This window comes from Gadus chalcogrammus, chromosome 17 (genome assembly GCF_026213295.1).
Source record: "Gadus chalcogrammus isolate NIFS_2021 chromosome 17, NIFS_Gcha_1.0, whole genome shotgun sequence".
Lineage (NCBI taxonomy): Eukaryota > Metazoa > Chordata > Actinopteri > Gadiformes > Gadidae > Gadus > Gadus chalcogrammus.
The window spans coordinates 7,436,811-7,452,793 of record NC_079428.1 but is presented as its reverse complement, the minus strand read 5'-3'; the positions used below and the strand labels follow the sequence as shown (position 1 = coordinate 7,452,793).

Here is a 15,983-nt window from a genome sequence, read left to right as displayed (position 1 = left end):
CTAAGGATGACAATGAAGATGGCAAGGGTTCCGTTCCACTGCAATCCAAAAGATGGCCTGAGCGTGTTTAACCTGTCGTCCATCACACACTGACCTGTTCCTGGTGGACGATGAAGGTGATGTCATCACCGGGCGCCACGGCCAACATCTGCCCCTTGATGCCCACCTGCAGGCCCCTGGGCGGCAGCAGAGGGCAGGCATGCTGCTTGGCACTCTGCTGCTTGTTCACACCGCCCTCGCACACGTTGGAGATCATCTTTCGGTACCTGCGACGCAGCACACGGGCCGTACCAATGTTAGAGCATGAGGGGTGTTGGACGGTCCTAATGTTACTGTTACTGATGTGCGTGTGCGTGTGCGTGTGTGTGTGTGTGTGTGTGTGTGTGTGTGTGTGTGTGTGTGTGTGTGTGTGTGTGTGTGTGCACTCACCCGGTGCTGGACTCGTAGCTCTGTCCCAGGTGGCAGGTGTCGGGCGGGGCGTCGGGGTCGTGCCAGAAGTCCGCAAAACATCGACTGCCATCGGCCTTCAGAGCCTGGGAGCGCTCAAATCCATAGTCACTACACACAAACAGACACACGCACACAGGCGCACAGACACACAGACAGACACACAGACACACACATACACAGGCACACACATACACGCGCACACACATACACGCATACACACACACACACACACACGCACACATACACACACATGCAAACACACGTTTAAACATATAAACTTTGATTGAAGAAATGATTAAAGGAATATAAGCCACGCCTATTGGGGGGCTGCTCCTTGTATGAAGGTCAGAGAGAGGTCCGAGGTGGGACTGACCAGTTGAAGTCCCTCTCTGTGCAGCCGCACGGCTTGCTAGTCAGTGCGGAGGTGTAGCTCTTCCCTTTTATACAGAAGGCGCTCTCCCGCCGCCTCCGGAACGACCGCTCCTGTCCCATGATGCACTTGTCCCCCTGGCAGCCGACCAATGAGCGGCGAGGAAGGAAGAAAGTGATCGTGTGTTTAGTCACGCGTGCTGGAGTCGCCATCAACGCGTTTACATTGAGCGCAATATTCGGTCAATCGAGCTTGGTCTGGATCATTTGTTTCAGGGGGCTTTATTCAGGCTGCCGGGGCAACTTTTCCATGCCATGTTCGTGATCACATGCGGGTCTATTTGATAAGTAAAGGCGCCTCAATAAGTGTTGTGACTTACGAAATGCTCGCTTTGCATTGCTAAAATGTCCTTGAATAATAGGTTATTGAAACTGTGATTGCATACAGAGCCTGTCTCGATGCAAGTCCCTCTGAGAACATGTTTTCGTGAAGGGTAAGGCGCTGAGAAATAGTGCTCATGTCTCTGGTGTTGTCTGAACAGGGCGAGCGCCACAGAGCTCCTTCTGTGTAGGAATAGTTGTTGTGTCGCCGAATGGAACTGGATATTGGAAGACGTGAGAATGTAAACGTGTGTGTTTGGTTCCTACTGCATTCGTGTATTTGTGGTATGTACGTATAGCTTAACCGCTTAATATTATGGCGCAATCCTTACAAAAGAATGCAAACATTAAAAAAACGAAATAATGAATAAAATAATGGCTAGTTAAACGGGTTAGATGTGTTCATTATAGGGTTAAATACAATACTGTACACCCAAACATATCCTTTCAATGGTTTGTGTGTGTGTGTGTGCATATGTGCATGCATGTGTGTGTGAGTGAGTGAGTGTATGCGTGCATGCATGTGTGTGTGTGTGAGTGAGTGAGTGAGTGAGTGTATGGGTGCGTGCGTGTGTGCGTGCGTGCGTGCGTGCGTGCGTGTGTGTGTGTGTGTGCGTGCGTGGTGCGTGCTTGTTGCTACCTGCAGGTCTGTGAGGGTCCAGGGGTCGTAGTCCTCTTCTGTACACTGCCGGGAGAAAGACTGCCTGAAGTCCACCTTTACCAGCTCCCAGTCCGACCTGTAGCTGATGTGGCCAAACACACTGCAGACACACACACACACACGCACACACGCACATGCACACGCACACACACGGTTAAACTTGTCATTCATCCAACTTTGTGTGCAATAGGCTACATTTATATTCCTCTGTCTGTCTGTCTGTCTGTCTGTCTGTCTGTCTGTCTGTCTGTCTGTCTGTCTGTCTGTCTGTCTGTCTGTCTGTCTGTCTGTCTGTCTGTCTGTCTGTCTGTCTGTCTGTCTGTCTGTCTGTCGGTCCATACATTCAGCTGTATTCATTAACGAAGGTCGGATTGTGAAGTAGATAACTCCTGACCCCTTGTTCCGATCCCCTCCTCCCTCCCTCAGGCCTTCTCGAGCGTCATGAACATCCTTACTGTACCGACAGCCATATATTGTTGTTTCTCTTCTGACAATTGTACTTATTGTAAGTCGCTTTGGATAAATTCGTCTGCTAAATATCCTAAATGTAAATGTAGATAAACCTCAATCTACATTTTTATCCTCTAGCTTAAGCTATTAATCCTGTTGCATCCAACTTTAAGCCTAGTCAAATAATAACCAGCGTTATATTTAAACCATTCAATGCTCCAAAATAGATAATGCTAGGTACATTTATGCTCCCAATTACACTTCAAACGACTTTGTTGTCATTGCCATGGTAACTTTCTATCAGAAACTCGAGTATCAGCCCGTAATGCTTTCTGATTGGCTGATTGGTACGCTAATGAATCAGGTTTCATACCATACCCTGCTGACTGGCCTGGCAATTAAAAGTCTAATGTGTTTCCTCTTCTATGGGCTTTTCCTGTATGCTCACTTAAGACAAGTTAGTTCAAAAATATCATGAACTTTACTTTCCGTCGGCAAAGAAGATTTTGTGCTTAGTTGTGTTTTAGTTTCTGTTTCAAAGATTAGTTTTGGGTCAAGTTTACTGCCCTGGACAATAAAAAAGAAAAGTTCAACAATCAAATTCTCTCGATAGAGATGCAGGTTCAACCAGCGACCACTAAATGGCAGTGTTTGACCAGTATTGATTCGACTTTTCCCCATTCCCCCATTATAGCTAAGCTTTTATTTGTAAAGAAAATAAACATGAACAGTTCTGTGATAAAAAAGCAGCAACTTTGCATATGGGTCAGGCAGATCGCTGCTCTTGGAATAATCAATGCCCCGTAATGTTTGTTTGTTTGTGTCCTCTCGCTGCATATTCGCTCATTTGCATAATCACCACTCCGACTTGTCAGCGCGTATCTATGTGCCCCCTCCCGCTCTCCACTTTATTAAATGCTACACAAAAAGTACAGAAAGAACTTTGAGAAATGACCTGCTGTTATCAGTAAGGAGAGCAGCCTGCCCTCTGTGCTCAGGGTGAACAGAGACTACATAAGGCAGGAGGATTTTCTTTCTGTGCCATCAAAAAATGGATATCTCTCTCTCCCTAGGATGATCAGACACCTGCTGATGTCAGCACTCCTCCCTATCTTACAGAGCCAGACCTGAGTGTGTGTGTCTGTGTGTGTGTGCGTGTGTGTACATCCTTGCTTGCCTATAGCCCCAAGTTCCACCACCACAGTGTGTGTGGTGTGTGTGTGTGTGTGTGAGAGAGAGAGAGAGAGAGAGAGAGAGAGAGAGAGAGAGAGAGAGAGAGAGAGAGAGAGAGAGAGAGAGAGAGAGAGAGAGAGAGAGAGAGAGAGAGAGAGAGAGAGAGAGAGAGAGAGAGAGAGAGAGAGAGCGAGAGAGAGAGAGAGAGAGAGAGAGAGAGAGAGAGAGAGAGAGAGAGAGAGAGAGAGAGAGAGAGAGAGAGAGAGACAGAGAGACAGAGAGAGACAGAAAGAGAGAGCAAGAACGAGAGCATATCAAAACACCAGAGTCAAATAGAGGGGAAAAAAAACAGCGTACGAGAGGTCAAAGGGCAGAGCGAGGACGGCGGGGCCTCTCGCTCTCATCAGCCACCAGATGACACGCCAATCAGACACCCGGCCGCGGTGGCGTCTGGCTCGCAACGCCCGTGAAATGAACCTCGCTCACTCTAACGGAGGAGGACCCCATGCCTGTCGGAGGACCTTCCCCTCCCCCGCCGCCTCCTCAGCCTCCACCAGAGAGGAGCGGCGGACGGGTAAGGGCCGAAGGTGGTGGTGCTGGAGGTGGTGACGGAGGCTAGCTGAGGAGCTGGGCCACCACGGCGGGCCAATGACTCGGCAGAACTTCCTCTGGATTTCCTTGTTAGTGCTCAAGCCAGAATGTGCGTGCGTGTGTATGTGTGTGTTTTTGTTGTGGTTGTTTACGTGTCTGACCTCGGCAAAGTTGGATATGACGACATAATACTGCTGAGGCAAGCTCAAGAAAAGGGTGGTTCTGCCACCTTTATGGACCCCTCAGTGGAGAGAGACCGGAGAGAGGTTGTGAAGAGGAAGATAGAGAGGATAGCAGTTGTTAGAGAGAGGATAGCAGTTGTGAGAGAGAGAGAGAGAGAGAGAGAGAGAGAGCGAGAGAGAGAGAGAGAGAGAGAGAGAGACGTAGAATCGACATGCCAGAGTTTCTGAAATCGAACCGGCAGGCGTTACGAGGTGTGTTGCCGGCGGTGTCAGCGCGCCAGTGGGGGTTTGAACTCACGTCATGACCAGCGTCTCGTCCCCCGGCTCGCTCAGCAGCCCGTCCACGAACACCGAGGTGCTGGTGAAGTTATGGACCGACCACGTCTGACCCTCGTCAATACTGAACCTGGGGGGGAAGGAACCAATCACAGTGGTCAACAACAAGGACGAGGTGGAGGGGGGAGGATGAGGAGGAGGAGGAGGAGGAGGAGGAGGAGGAGGAGGAGGAGGAGGAGGAGGAGGAGAAGGAGGAGGAGGAGGAGGAGGAGGAAGAGGAGGAGGAAGAGGATGAGGAAGAGGGAGAGGAAGAGGAGGAGGAAGAGGGAGAGGTGGAGGAGGAGGAAGAGGAGGGAGAGGAGGAGGAAGAGGAGGAGGAAGAGGAGGCTGAGGAAGAGGAGTAGGAGGCTGTTGAGGTAGAGGATGAGGAAGAGGGAGAGGAAGAGGAGGAGAAGAATGAACATGAGATGTATTTCACAAAGTGAATTTGAATCTGAATGTCAATACATCTGGTCCTGTGCTTCTGTCTACCTCAACTGGTGTAGTAAGGCATAAATATTGCCAGGGTTACAGGGTTGGATTCGTATGGGGGGGCCACCAAACGCCATACATTTACCTCTTTAGTATAATACATAATAAACATAAAACATAACTCGTTCACTAATCAATACCTGGCTTCAGGACAAATAAAAGATTAACAACATGGATATTCTACCCAAACCCTATTATATATTCATCCATCCATGTCCACAGTGACATTTCTTACGCACTATCGGGTGTATATGAACAAAATCAAACGTAATTGACTAATTACTGATAGGAAACATGCAACAGGGAGCCCCGGAGACAAACACAGATAGAAGTCATGTGAGAACGATTGGGTTGTTGTGAGTGGCATCCAGTTTGGAGGAACAGCCAAATGAATTGAAGCCAGCCTCACATGCGACCATTGGAACAGCCTCTGAAAACATCCTTGCTTGGAAGGCGTCCTAATCATAAACTAATTTGTATCACATGTCTCCCGAAACGCAACTGGATCCTTTCCCAGCATTCAAAAGCATTTCATTCCCAGGGCGCCGCAACATTAGTAGAAACACAGAACTGATAGTTTGGAGTTTGTTCTTGTTATTACAGGTTACTTACTCACTACATTAGCATTAGCTCTGCTTTAGTGGGGTTTTCTCTTTAATTCTAGGGCACTTAGCATTAGCATTAGCTCCGCTTTAGTGGAGTTTTCTCTTTGATTCTAGGGCACTTAGCATTAGCGTTAGCTCTGCTATAGTGAGGTTTTCTCTGTTTCTCTGTCTAGGGCACTAAGCATTAGTGCTGCCTGAGACAACAGCAACAGTGCTGCTAGGGAAATGTTGACTGACCGAGAGGATCAATGGAAATTCAAGTGGCATCAAGCTAGCTGTGGGTTATGCTAATTGGTGGCAAAGAGTGATAAGTGAGAGCTAAAAAGAAAAAGAAGGAAACTAAATCTCTGCCTGCTCCACAATTGTGTGAGACTTGACTATCGGTCTCATCTTGCTATCCAACTATGGTGGCAGCGGACATCTCTTTGTACATTGCAACAGAAGAAGTCAATAAGTCAACAATATCAATCATAGTCTTCGAAAGTATTTAAAATAAATATACCATATGTTAGTTAAGGGTTAGGTAATATAACAATTAAACAAATGTCAATACTCCTATACGACTACAAGTGGACGTGACTAGCACGGTGTCTGGGAGTCCAGCGCTGGGGGAGCGGCTCTGCCGAGCGTGAAAACGGCACCACTTCACTGCCTGTGCTTGTTGACGTCCTTCTCCAGCGAGTGTGGAAGGAGAGGAAGGCTAATTATTTTCCAAGAGCCAAGGGCCCTCCAGAGCCGGGGAGGGAGGTCTTGGAGGAGCCCTTCTGGGGAGCATTTTAGGACAAGAACAAGCATCATCCACGGCCAGTCGAGTGCCCCTTTTTACTCCTGCTCCCGAGTATGGTTTCCAGGCCTCTCATTCAATCAATCGCTCAGCAGTTTTCGCCGGTTCACATCGCTCCACATGTCCCCTTCCTACTTTTTTTTGCCTCCCCCTTTCGTTTCTTTCCATCTCAGCACTTTTCCGACCTTCTCTTCACTTTGCATCTTCTTCTTCTCTATTGTAAATACATCTCTCTCTCTCTCTCTCTCTCTCTCTCTCTCTCTCTCTCTCTCTCTCTCTCTCTCTCTCTCTCTCTCCCTCTCCCTCCCTCCCTCTCCCTCTCCCTCTCTCTCTCTCTCTCTCTCTCCATGTGAGTAAACCTTGAGGCATGTTCTCCACAAGCTGTGTAGAAGGGAGGGAAGTGGGTGTGAGGGAGGGGTTGTGGTAGTGCTCAGCCTCCGACGGTGGAGCCTACTTGAGTATCTTCAGGGGGATGGAGGTGTCCTTGATGGCCACGATAACCCCGCCGTGGTCCAGGTACAGGATATGATGCTCCTCCTCAAACACCTGCCCACACAAAGTGACAGCAAGTTCATTATTGCCCACATTACCCTAAACTCTGACCATTATAATGTATCCGTCTTTTCATTTGGTTTACATTTTTCAGGTTTATACATTTTAAACTTCTGGGATGGTGACATTTGGGTGTGCAGTAGTTAATTGAATTGCCTTCAGTTAGAGGTGGTGAGGTTTAGGCATAAACTAAGCTTACTGTTATGTCGGCCACCCTCATCACTTCTCCGTACATGAATATAAACAATAAGCACCAGATGATGGCACAAGGTGAAGCGCGACAAGGCCCACCTGTCTCCACGTCTTCCCACAGTCGGCCGTGACGTACATCTCCTCCTTGTTCTCCACCAGCTTGGAGCCTAGGTTACCTGTCAGGTACCCAGATGGAGGTAGAGAGAGAGAGAGAGAGAGAGAGAGAGAGAGAGAGAGAGAGAGAGAGAGAGAGAGAGAGGTGTTATTTCTTACTTAATGGTTGGCCGTAATGTTAGTGTGTGTGCCAGTGTTACATTAAGGGAATGGTCCCAAAAAAGAAAGGAAAAAGAACAAAGAAACAGAGCTAGAACAAAAACGTAGAAGGGAAGAGAAACAGACCATGTGATTACTGAGCGGGGAGCGATATGGCAGTGCTGTAGGATATCCTAATGCATTTTATATAACCTACGGTGCAGTCCACAATGGAAGTGCACTGAATGCACTTTCCTTTGAACCAACGGTCATCAGGAAAAAAAGAGAAAGTCAAAATCAGAAACACAATCTGCTAAATCACACATTGGTTCCTCGGAAGAGTGAAAAGTGTAAAACAAATTCAAGAGGAAGAATTTATCTATCTATGTATTTATATCTATATCTATATCTATATCTAGATATAGATATAGATATATATACTGTATATATATGGTCTGATCAAAGCAAAGCATGCTGGGAAAACGATTTTACATTAAGGAAGATCATTTCGCCTCATCTTCTGAAAGCACAAAGGATAGACATGGAAATGTACTGTCAGTGTAGTCTCTCCATTTCCCGATCTCTGTCTCACACTTCCTCTTTCAGTGTCTCTGTCTCTCTCACTCTGTCGGTCTACCACACTTTCTCTTACAGACAGCTTTTACACTGTTTGCCTGTGTTAAATGTCCCCTTTCAGGGGGGATGGCAAATGGATGGTTTTTGTGTGGGTGTGAAATGGGCGTGCAGTCGGCCATGTTGATGTGGCACTCAAACACCTTCTTTAGACGCATGCTGAAAAACGGACACTCATGTAACTCAAATGCAGCCATCCATTCACACGTCTGTGAATGTCCTCACACAGACACCCACACACACCCACACCCACACCCACACACACACACACACCCAAAGACACACCCCTGAGCTGAGGTAAATTCATACATATAAAGAACCAAGACCAAATCCTGCTAGCTAGCAGTCGGCACTGATGCTTTCTATGTGTTTCTATGTGTGTCTGTCTTTCTATGTGTGTGCCTGTGTCTATGTGTGTGTGTGTCTATGTATGTGTGTGTGAGTGTGTGTGTCTATGTGTGTGTGCCCTAGGCGCCCAACTTAAAATGGGCGCCTAGGGCAGGCTGTTGACAAGGCCGGGACCGTATACAACGTGTGTGTGTGTGTGTGTGTGTGTGTGTGTGTGTGTGTGTGTGTGTGTGTGTGTGTGTGTGTGTGTGTGTGTGTGTGTGTGTGTGTGTGTGTGTGTGTGTGGGTGTGTGTGCATGTGTCTATGTGTGTGCCTGTGTCTATGTGTGTGTGTCTATGTGTGTGTGTGTGTGTGTGTGTGTGTCTATGTGTGTGCCTGTGTCTATGTCTGTGTGTGTGTGTGTCAATGCGGGGGACTTTGTGAGGACTCACCAGCCCCCATGATGAGCCCGGGGGCCGAGTCCTTGGTGTGGACGGTCCCAGAGACGTAGGGGTTGTCTGCCCAGCGGAGGTGGAGGTGAAGGTGGCAGTCGGGCTGAAGGAAGTAAAGTTCAAAGGTCATCAAAGGAAACAAGCCCGTAGCGTATTTCGGCTTGTGTGTGTGTTACCGAACACGCACAAGAAAGTGTAAAGTATCAAAGTAAAGTAAGTAGTGTGGTTCGCGCTCCGATGCCTCCACAGAGGTTATATACATCGCAGGTTTCAGTTGAAAGCCCTGGCAGTCCCCCCCCCCACCCCCCCCCCCCCCCCTTGGCACCGGCACGTGCAGATGGCACCGCCACGCACCTGCGTTTAATCAAACACCACTACGCCCACCACCAGCCATAAATCTCTCGCTAGTGTGGTGCATTAAAAGAACAAAAACAACTATGATAAAACAGACAAGCCGTTGAAACAACTTTGTGGCGCTATTAACCACGAGATTAGGAGCAGATTGTAGTCATTAATCTATAGTGAACACCTCGGGTAGACGTTGACTCAAAGGAAAACAGAAACGCTATCATCGATCTCAGTGGCTCTCGTTTGCCGGGGTTTTGAGGGAGTGGTCACGCAGCAGCTGGTGAAATCGTCAGTAGGGGAACCGGAAGATGTGGATATAATCGTAATCGGATGGGGGGGGGGGGGGGGGGGGAGTAATTGGTAATGCTCTAGCCTCCGCCTTCTCTGGTCCAGATAAACAAAGGGGGAGGGGCCAGAGGATGAGGTGGCGTAGCGGGTTGGGTTCGCCTCATTTGCTTCGCGAGGCCGGCTATTATGTCAACAAATGGGCGAGGCCAGCAGGCAAGGGTTGGTGAGCGATAATTCAACGCACGTTACGGCAGCACGTGTGAGTGTGTTTCTGCGTTAAGTGTATTGTGTGTGTGTGTGTGTGTGAGGGTGTCCATTGTGTGTGCGCACACATCTTTTTTTTATGGCTCCCACTTTGTCACCGTGAGATATCTGTATCTGCCTTCAAATCTGACAACCGTATAGAGTGATGGTTCAAATAAAGGACGCAACACACACACGCGCACGCACACACACACACACACACACATACGCACACACACACACACACACACACACACACACACAGACACACACACAGAGTCTGGCCCATGCGTGGCCAGACTCTCTCGCTCTCGCTCCACTCTCCTCTATCTCGTTCTCTCTCTCGCTCTGTGTGTGTGCCTCCAGTATGATGTATAGCCGTCAGACAGTGGGCGACCTCAGCCCCCTGTTGTCTGGTCCTGCACTCAGTCTCAAAGTCAAGACAGATGGATGGCGCACACACCCTACAACCATTACTGCATCGCTGTATGGCCCCACACGCACACACCAATAGTTAGGAAACGGTCTCATTTCACACCCTCTCTAAATTGCAATTCAGCTTTACATACCCTGATTGTCATTCTCCGAAAAAAACAGATATGCGGTCAAAACGAAGATAACCAAAAACCCAAACACAAAATGGAGGGAGGAGCTATGGTGACGCACGTACCGCTTTACAGGTGACTGCACGGCCGTTCATGTCTTTGATGGGCGGGGCCAGGTGCTCCCAATCCCGTCCCTTGTTGTAGGTGATCAGGGTCCGCACCTTCCCGTCGATCTTCTGATTGGCCAGGAACACACCTTTGATGCCGCGCACCTGCGATATGAATGATAAATGGTAAATGGACTGCATTTATATAGCGCTTTGCTAAACAGTGGCCACTCGAGTGCTTTACAATACTGCCGAACATTTACACATCCACACACCGACGGCGCTGACTGCCACGCAGGGCGACAGCCGGCTCGTCAGGAGCAGTCAGGGTGGGGCGCCTTGCTCAGGGACGCCTCGACACTAGCAACCTTCCAGTTACCAGCCGACGCACTCTACCCCATGAGCCACATGCCGCCCATGTACAAGATACAACGCAAGCGGGTAACAAGTTGAAAGGGAAGACCGAATGACAACACTGTCGTGAATAAGACACATTTCCAAAAAATGGTTTATTATAATTGTACACAGCTTGCCGGAAATAGATAGGGAATAAAAGCACAAACAAAGCTTTGTTGATGAATACCATAATATGTGTTTAGTGAGGAATATTTCAGACTAAACTAATATGAAAAGAAAATAAGATGCAAGATACTGACTGACTTTTATGTACTTTACCCATGGTTTAAAGCAGTCTCTGACGCCCATAGAGACAGTCTCTTGATATAAAGTAATTACATCAAGAGAGATGACATCAATGCTACAGAAAGCGTTTAAGGAGCCATTTTCAAGCTGAAATTCAAAAACAACAGCCAAGAAAACAACTTTTTTGCATTTCTTTTTGGTATATTTACTACTAGCATGGATGTGTCTGGTCATTGTTCCTTTTGAGAGCTCTCAACCCAAACAAATTAATCAAAATATAGCATAATGCTATACTTAAGTCATTTAGCAGGTATTAGAAAACATAGATCAATTCGAGAGTCGCAAAAAAGGATCACTTCGGTCAAGATACGTGGGGAGAGAGAGATATATATATCACTCCATCTTTGTGTGGAGAATATATAGGCTTACAACCCTCTCAAAACTGGACACCACTTCCGGCAAAAAAATTATAAATACTGACGCATTCAACACCTTTAATGTATACCACAGACCTAAGTACAGTTGCTGTGGCGATAGTGAGCGCTGGCAGAAGTGAGCAGTGGGTTGTGAGTTACACCAGAGGCAGTTGGCTCTCTGTCGTTGCGTCACACCGCGTAGCCCGAGACAAAGAAGATGCCCCTGGGTGTGAGTGCAGGGAGGCGATGCCATTGAGAGACACAGCTGTGGAGTCTGTAATTGGAGCTTGCTTGAATGGCAGTAATTAAAAAGAGGTTTAAACGCACATATGAGTTTGGGCGCAATTAAGTGAGATATATACTGTGTATTTAAATATATATATATATATATATATATATACATACATATAGGGATAGTGCGTTTGATTGCCATTGAGACATCTACCTATTGTCAGTTTGGATGACCCATCTGTTGAGTGCAGGGCTGGCCCCGAATACATCATTTCGAGCTTTGAATATTTGTAAAGAATATATTTAAATAAAAAAAAAAAGTAGGAAATTCACACTGCGTATCTCTCCCTGCCTGAACCGGCGCCGGTGGAGACTGCTGCGGAATCACATTAAAATACCTTTGAATGTTTTATTTTGAATGACGGAAAAAATAAAATAAAAACTCCTAACGCATGGGCCACCTTTGGTCAACCTTTGCTACAAGCCTGACCTCGGTCACTGCTCCCCCCACCGAGGGGTCCGTCTCACCTCCAGGACGTCCACCAGCACGCTCTCCTCGGGCTGCTTGGTACTGCGCACGTCCTCCAGCACCACCGAGTAGTACACGCCCTGAAGGTCCGACTGGTACAGGTTGTAGGTGTCCGTCTGGTACCACTCCTGCAGCGCCACGAACACCTGGCTCTCATCGGTGCTCACGATGTGGAGGTCCTGAGAGGGGGGGAGAGGGGGAGGGAGAGAGAGGGAGGGAGGGGGAGAGAGAGAGAGGGGGAGGTAGGGAGGGGGAGGGAGAGCGGGGGGGAGAGGGGGTGGGGGAGAGAGGGAGGGGGAGAGAGAGGGGGAGGTAGGGAGGGGGAGAGAGGGGGAGAGAGGGGGGGAGGGAGAGAAAGCGAGGGAGGGAGGGAGGGAGGGAGAGGAAGAGAGGGAGGGTGAGAGAGAGGGAAGGAGGGATGGAGAAGGAGGGAGGGGGAGAGAGAGGGAGGGGTCCAAAGATTAGAATGTGGACATTGTAGAAATTCGAAAATCATAACCAAATTTTGACAATGTAGAAATAGTACAACCATGAGCAAATGGAAACAATTTAGTGAAAATATAATAATTACTTATTAGAAACTATGATTACTAATATAATTCAAAACAGGAGTGCTCTATTTTTGACTCAAACCGTTTTGGCCAATGTTACTTAAGAGATATTTCACAAACATTAGTTTTGCAGGCATGTCATACTTAGGCCTATTGCTTTTCTTTCTGCCAACCCAATTTCAATATGGATGGCATCAAACAGAGCTTCATAAGGTGGCAGTTGGCAAGGCCTTACCCTCTGGACACAGTGTGCAATAAGGATGAATATCAAAATGACACCTGCAATAGCATGCTAAAAAAGAATTACAGTAGGCCTACAGCAAAAGCAGATATGAAAATACTATGATATACGAAACAATGCGTTGACCAAGAAAGGTGTGAATAGGCAGAGTAAGGGCGCCAAGTAGCTTCGAAGTTACCGCACAGTTAGCTTAAAATCTTCTCCACTACCTTGAAAGAGGTCTAGAACACACAGCTGACGAAGCAATCATCAGAGCGACGGAAAGGTCTGAGGAGCCCGTTGCTACTTAAAAGTTTCCTTTTCTTTGTCTGTACGTTAACACACACATAAAGAAAAAACACCATTAGCTGTCATTTGAAGAAGCCGGTGAACCTCGGATGCAAATGAGTCCATCGCTCGTGAGGCGCGGAAACAATGTGGTCCGAGGAGTGAAAAGAGGTGACTCAGCGCATCCTGGGCATGCCTGACTGATTGCATTAACATAACATTTTGGGAAGTGAAGCCGTCTAAAACGTTTCAGCGGTAGGACAAGTCGCCTGGAGGGCGTGTCCTCCCCCTTTAATCACTGACACGCCACCATCTTCTCCCGGACACCAAAGATAAAGAAAAAGCGTCCCAGCTTAACCGCCCAGCTGACGAATAGCGGGAGACTTCGGAAGGACCCTGGCCAGGGTCATTCCGAAATCTCCCGCTATTCGTCAGCCGGCGGAAGACTTTGGAACGAAGATGTCACTCTGATCCGCTGATTTCCCACAAGAAAGCTAGGATTCCACGCACGACCACAAGATTAATCTTTTATAATAAAAAAGCATGTTTATAAAATGAAGAACGATATACAATATTAGAAACAATATGACCTCTGAAAACCTGTGATGCTACCAATAAAACATAGAAGGCCTATCCCTGTCTGAGCAGTCCCGCTCATCAAAATAATTAAACCTTTGTTTCACAGAGATGTTTTCATATAAGGCTACTTTTTGTGTATGTAGAGACAGGTCACGAAAGAGTAGGGTGAGGTGAAGTCTTTTGCTCAAGTATCTCTTCCGCCTCGCTGAAGGCCGACCACTTAATCATCCCGTTCCATCTCAGGATTCTACACCAGCACACTCTACTCCAGTACGCTCCATCCCAGTCCAGTTCAATAAGTCTCTCCCAGTCTGGCGCAGTCCATTCAATTGCAGTACATATCAGATGATACAGATTAATCGAGGCCATGCGGCTCTAGGACTTGCTGAGCAGCATGGATTGACTACTTTAGCGTGACTCAGGAAAGATGTGGGTGTAGAAAATAAATAAAACAAGTATCAAGCCTTTTCAAATCTGTGCGCGTGTGCTGCAATTTTGTACTGCATTTGCATATTCATACAAACTGTGATGAGAATGAGGAGGGGTTTGCCGTTACCCTTACAACACGCAGCCTCTCTCTCTCTCTCTCTCTCCCTACCTCCCTCCCTCTCCCTCCCTCCCTCTCTCTCTCTCTCTCTCTCTCTCTCTTTCTCTTTCTGTGAGCGAGCGCCTGAGGCCAAGGACAGACGTTCTTTCAGTTCTGTGTTTCCTCATAACCAGAAAGAGCTTATGCTCACGAATGCACAATCAGGAAACGAGGAAAACATTTAGATAAACAAGGGCTGATCCCTGGACGTGGGTCGAGCAAACACAAGCCTCCCAGGTTGACCCTGAACCGGGCGGCAGTGCACGATCGCACACATCACCGGGCACGAGTGTGTGTGCATAGCGTAGCAACTGTGCCCCCCCGTATCACTTATTCCTAGACTCTGCATAGCCACCCCCTCCCACCCCCCCTACGCACTTGGTGTCTTTTGTACGCCCTGGCACTTAAAAATGGTTGTGTGGTTATCCTAGCTCTCTTTGTTGTCTACGGGGAATGGGTTAACCTAGTGATAGTTAGTGCTTTCCACTTGGTTCTATGAATATCCTAACCGTACCGAAAGCGATATATTGTTGTTTCTGCGATAAATGTATTTATTGTAAGTCGCTTTGGATAAAAGTGTCGGCTAATTGCCCTAAATGTAAATGTTAATGTTATTCCAGGTACCGCCTTCAGCTGGCGGCCTCGGTGAGGGCGTTTGACCCCCCAGGAGGTCGAAGGTTCTGGATCCCCAGGGAAAATATCATAAGGTGCAAGCATCTTTGAGCTCCATGCCCCATCCTCATTCCAGCTCATTAATGACCTGTATCCAAATCCACTGTCGATTCCTAAAAAAACCCGCCTAGCAAATAAGTGAGAATGAGGTGAGAACCTAATTTGAAGAGTCTCACTCTTGATCCGAGTGGAGAGCTTCAGTGTTGTTATGCAGACCCACATGCGCACATATGCGCACCACAGGGGCCACTCGCTCATGGTCTGACCGCGCTGGTGTGTATCCAGTGATCCATAGCAAAGCCCCAGCTTAATCCTACAGTTTCCATCCCACAGTGCAGGGGGGGAAAAAAAAACCCGCGCGTGAACTGCCCGACTGAATAAGGAGAGGAGGAACAGTGTTTGCGTTACAGTGCACACATATGTGTGCGAATCTACGATGTTAATGTGGAAATGAAAAAAAGATAAAGCTCCAGTACTATTCAGTCCGACTCAGACTGGTCTGGTACCTACCTACCTACCTCCCGGGAATTGTCAACCGATATGAATCCATACGGCTCTCAGTGAATATATCAGAGTTATGAAAGTGTGGGTGTTTTTTGAATAACTCTAAAACCATCTGTTTGGTTCCTCGGACCTCTGGCGTTCCAAGAAGGCTTTTTGTGTACAGAGAAAGAAAACGGTAAAAAAATGAAAAATAGGCCATCTAGGTAACATCTTTTGCACTTTCCTAAAATGTGGGGACATTCGAGGAAAACATGCCACCAACGCTGGTTGATTCATTCCTCCAGCCCACAACAACCACACCACCACCACCACCACCACCACCACCACCACAAGCCAGCGGGCTGCACCAGCCAGTAGTTGATGGGCTCCATC

The 15,983-nt window shown here is 47.7% G+C and overlaps 1 protein-coding gene across 1 annotated transcript in view; it reads right to left on the bottom strand.

Moving 5' to 3' along the window:
- sorcs2 (sortilin-related VPS10 domain containing receptor 2) overlaps positions 1-15,983 on the bottom strand; it is a 45,359-nt gene that overhangs the window by 9,170 nt on the left and 20,206 nt on the right. Inside the window, exons 7-16 of the mRNA XM_056576206.1 lie at positions 12,211-12,390; positions 10,412-10,558; positions 8,863-8,965; positions 7,297-7,373; positions 6,908-6,999; positions 4,556-4,663; positions 1,841-1,961; positions 824-957; positions 430-558; positions 95-266 (exon numbers count right to left, since the gene is read on the bottom strand). Coding sequence (XP_056432181.1) covers positions 95-266; positions 430-558; positions 824-957; positions 1,841-1,961; positions 4,556-4,663; positions 6,908-6,999; positions 7,297-7,373; positions 8,863-8,965; positions 10,412-10,558; positions 12,211-12,390 — 1,263 coding nt within the window. The remainder of the gene's footprint in view (positions 1-94; positions 267-429; positions 559-823; positions 958-1,840; positions 1,962-4,555; positions 4,664-6,907; positions 7,000-7,296; positions 7,374-8,862; positions 8,966-10,411; positions 10,559-12,210; positions 12,391-15,983) is intronic.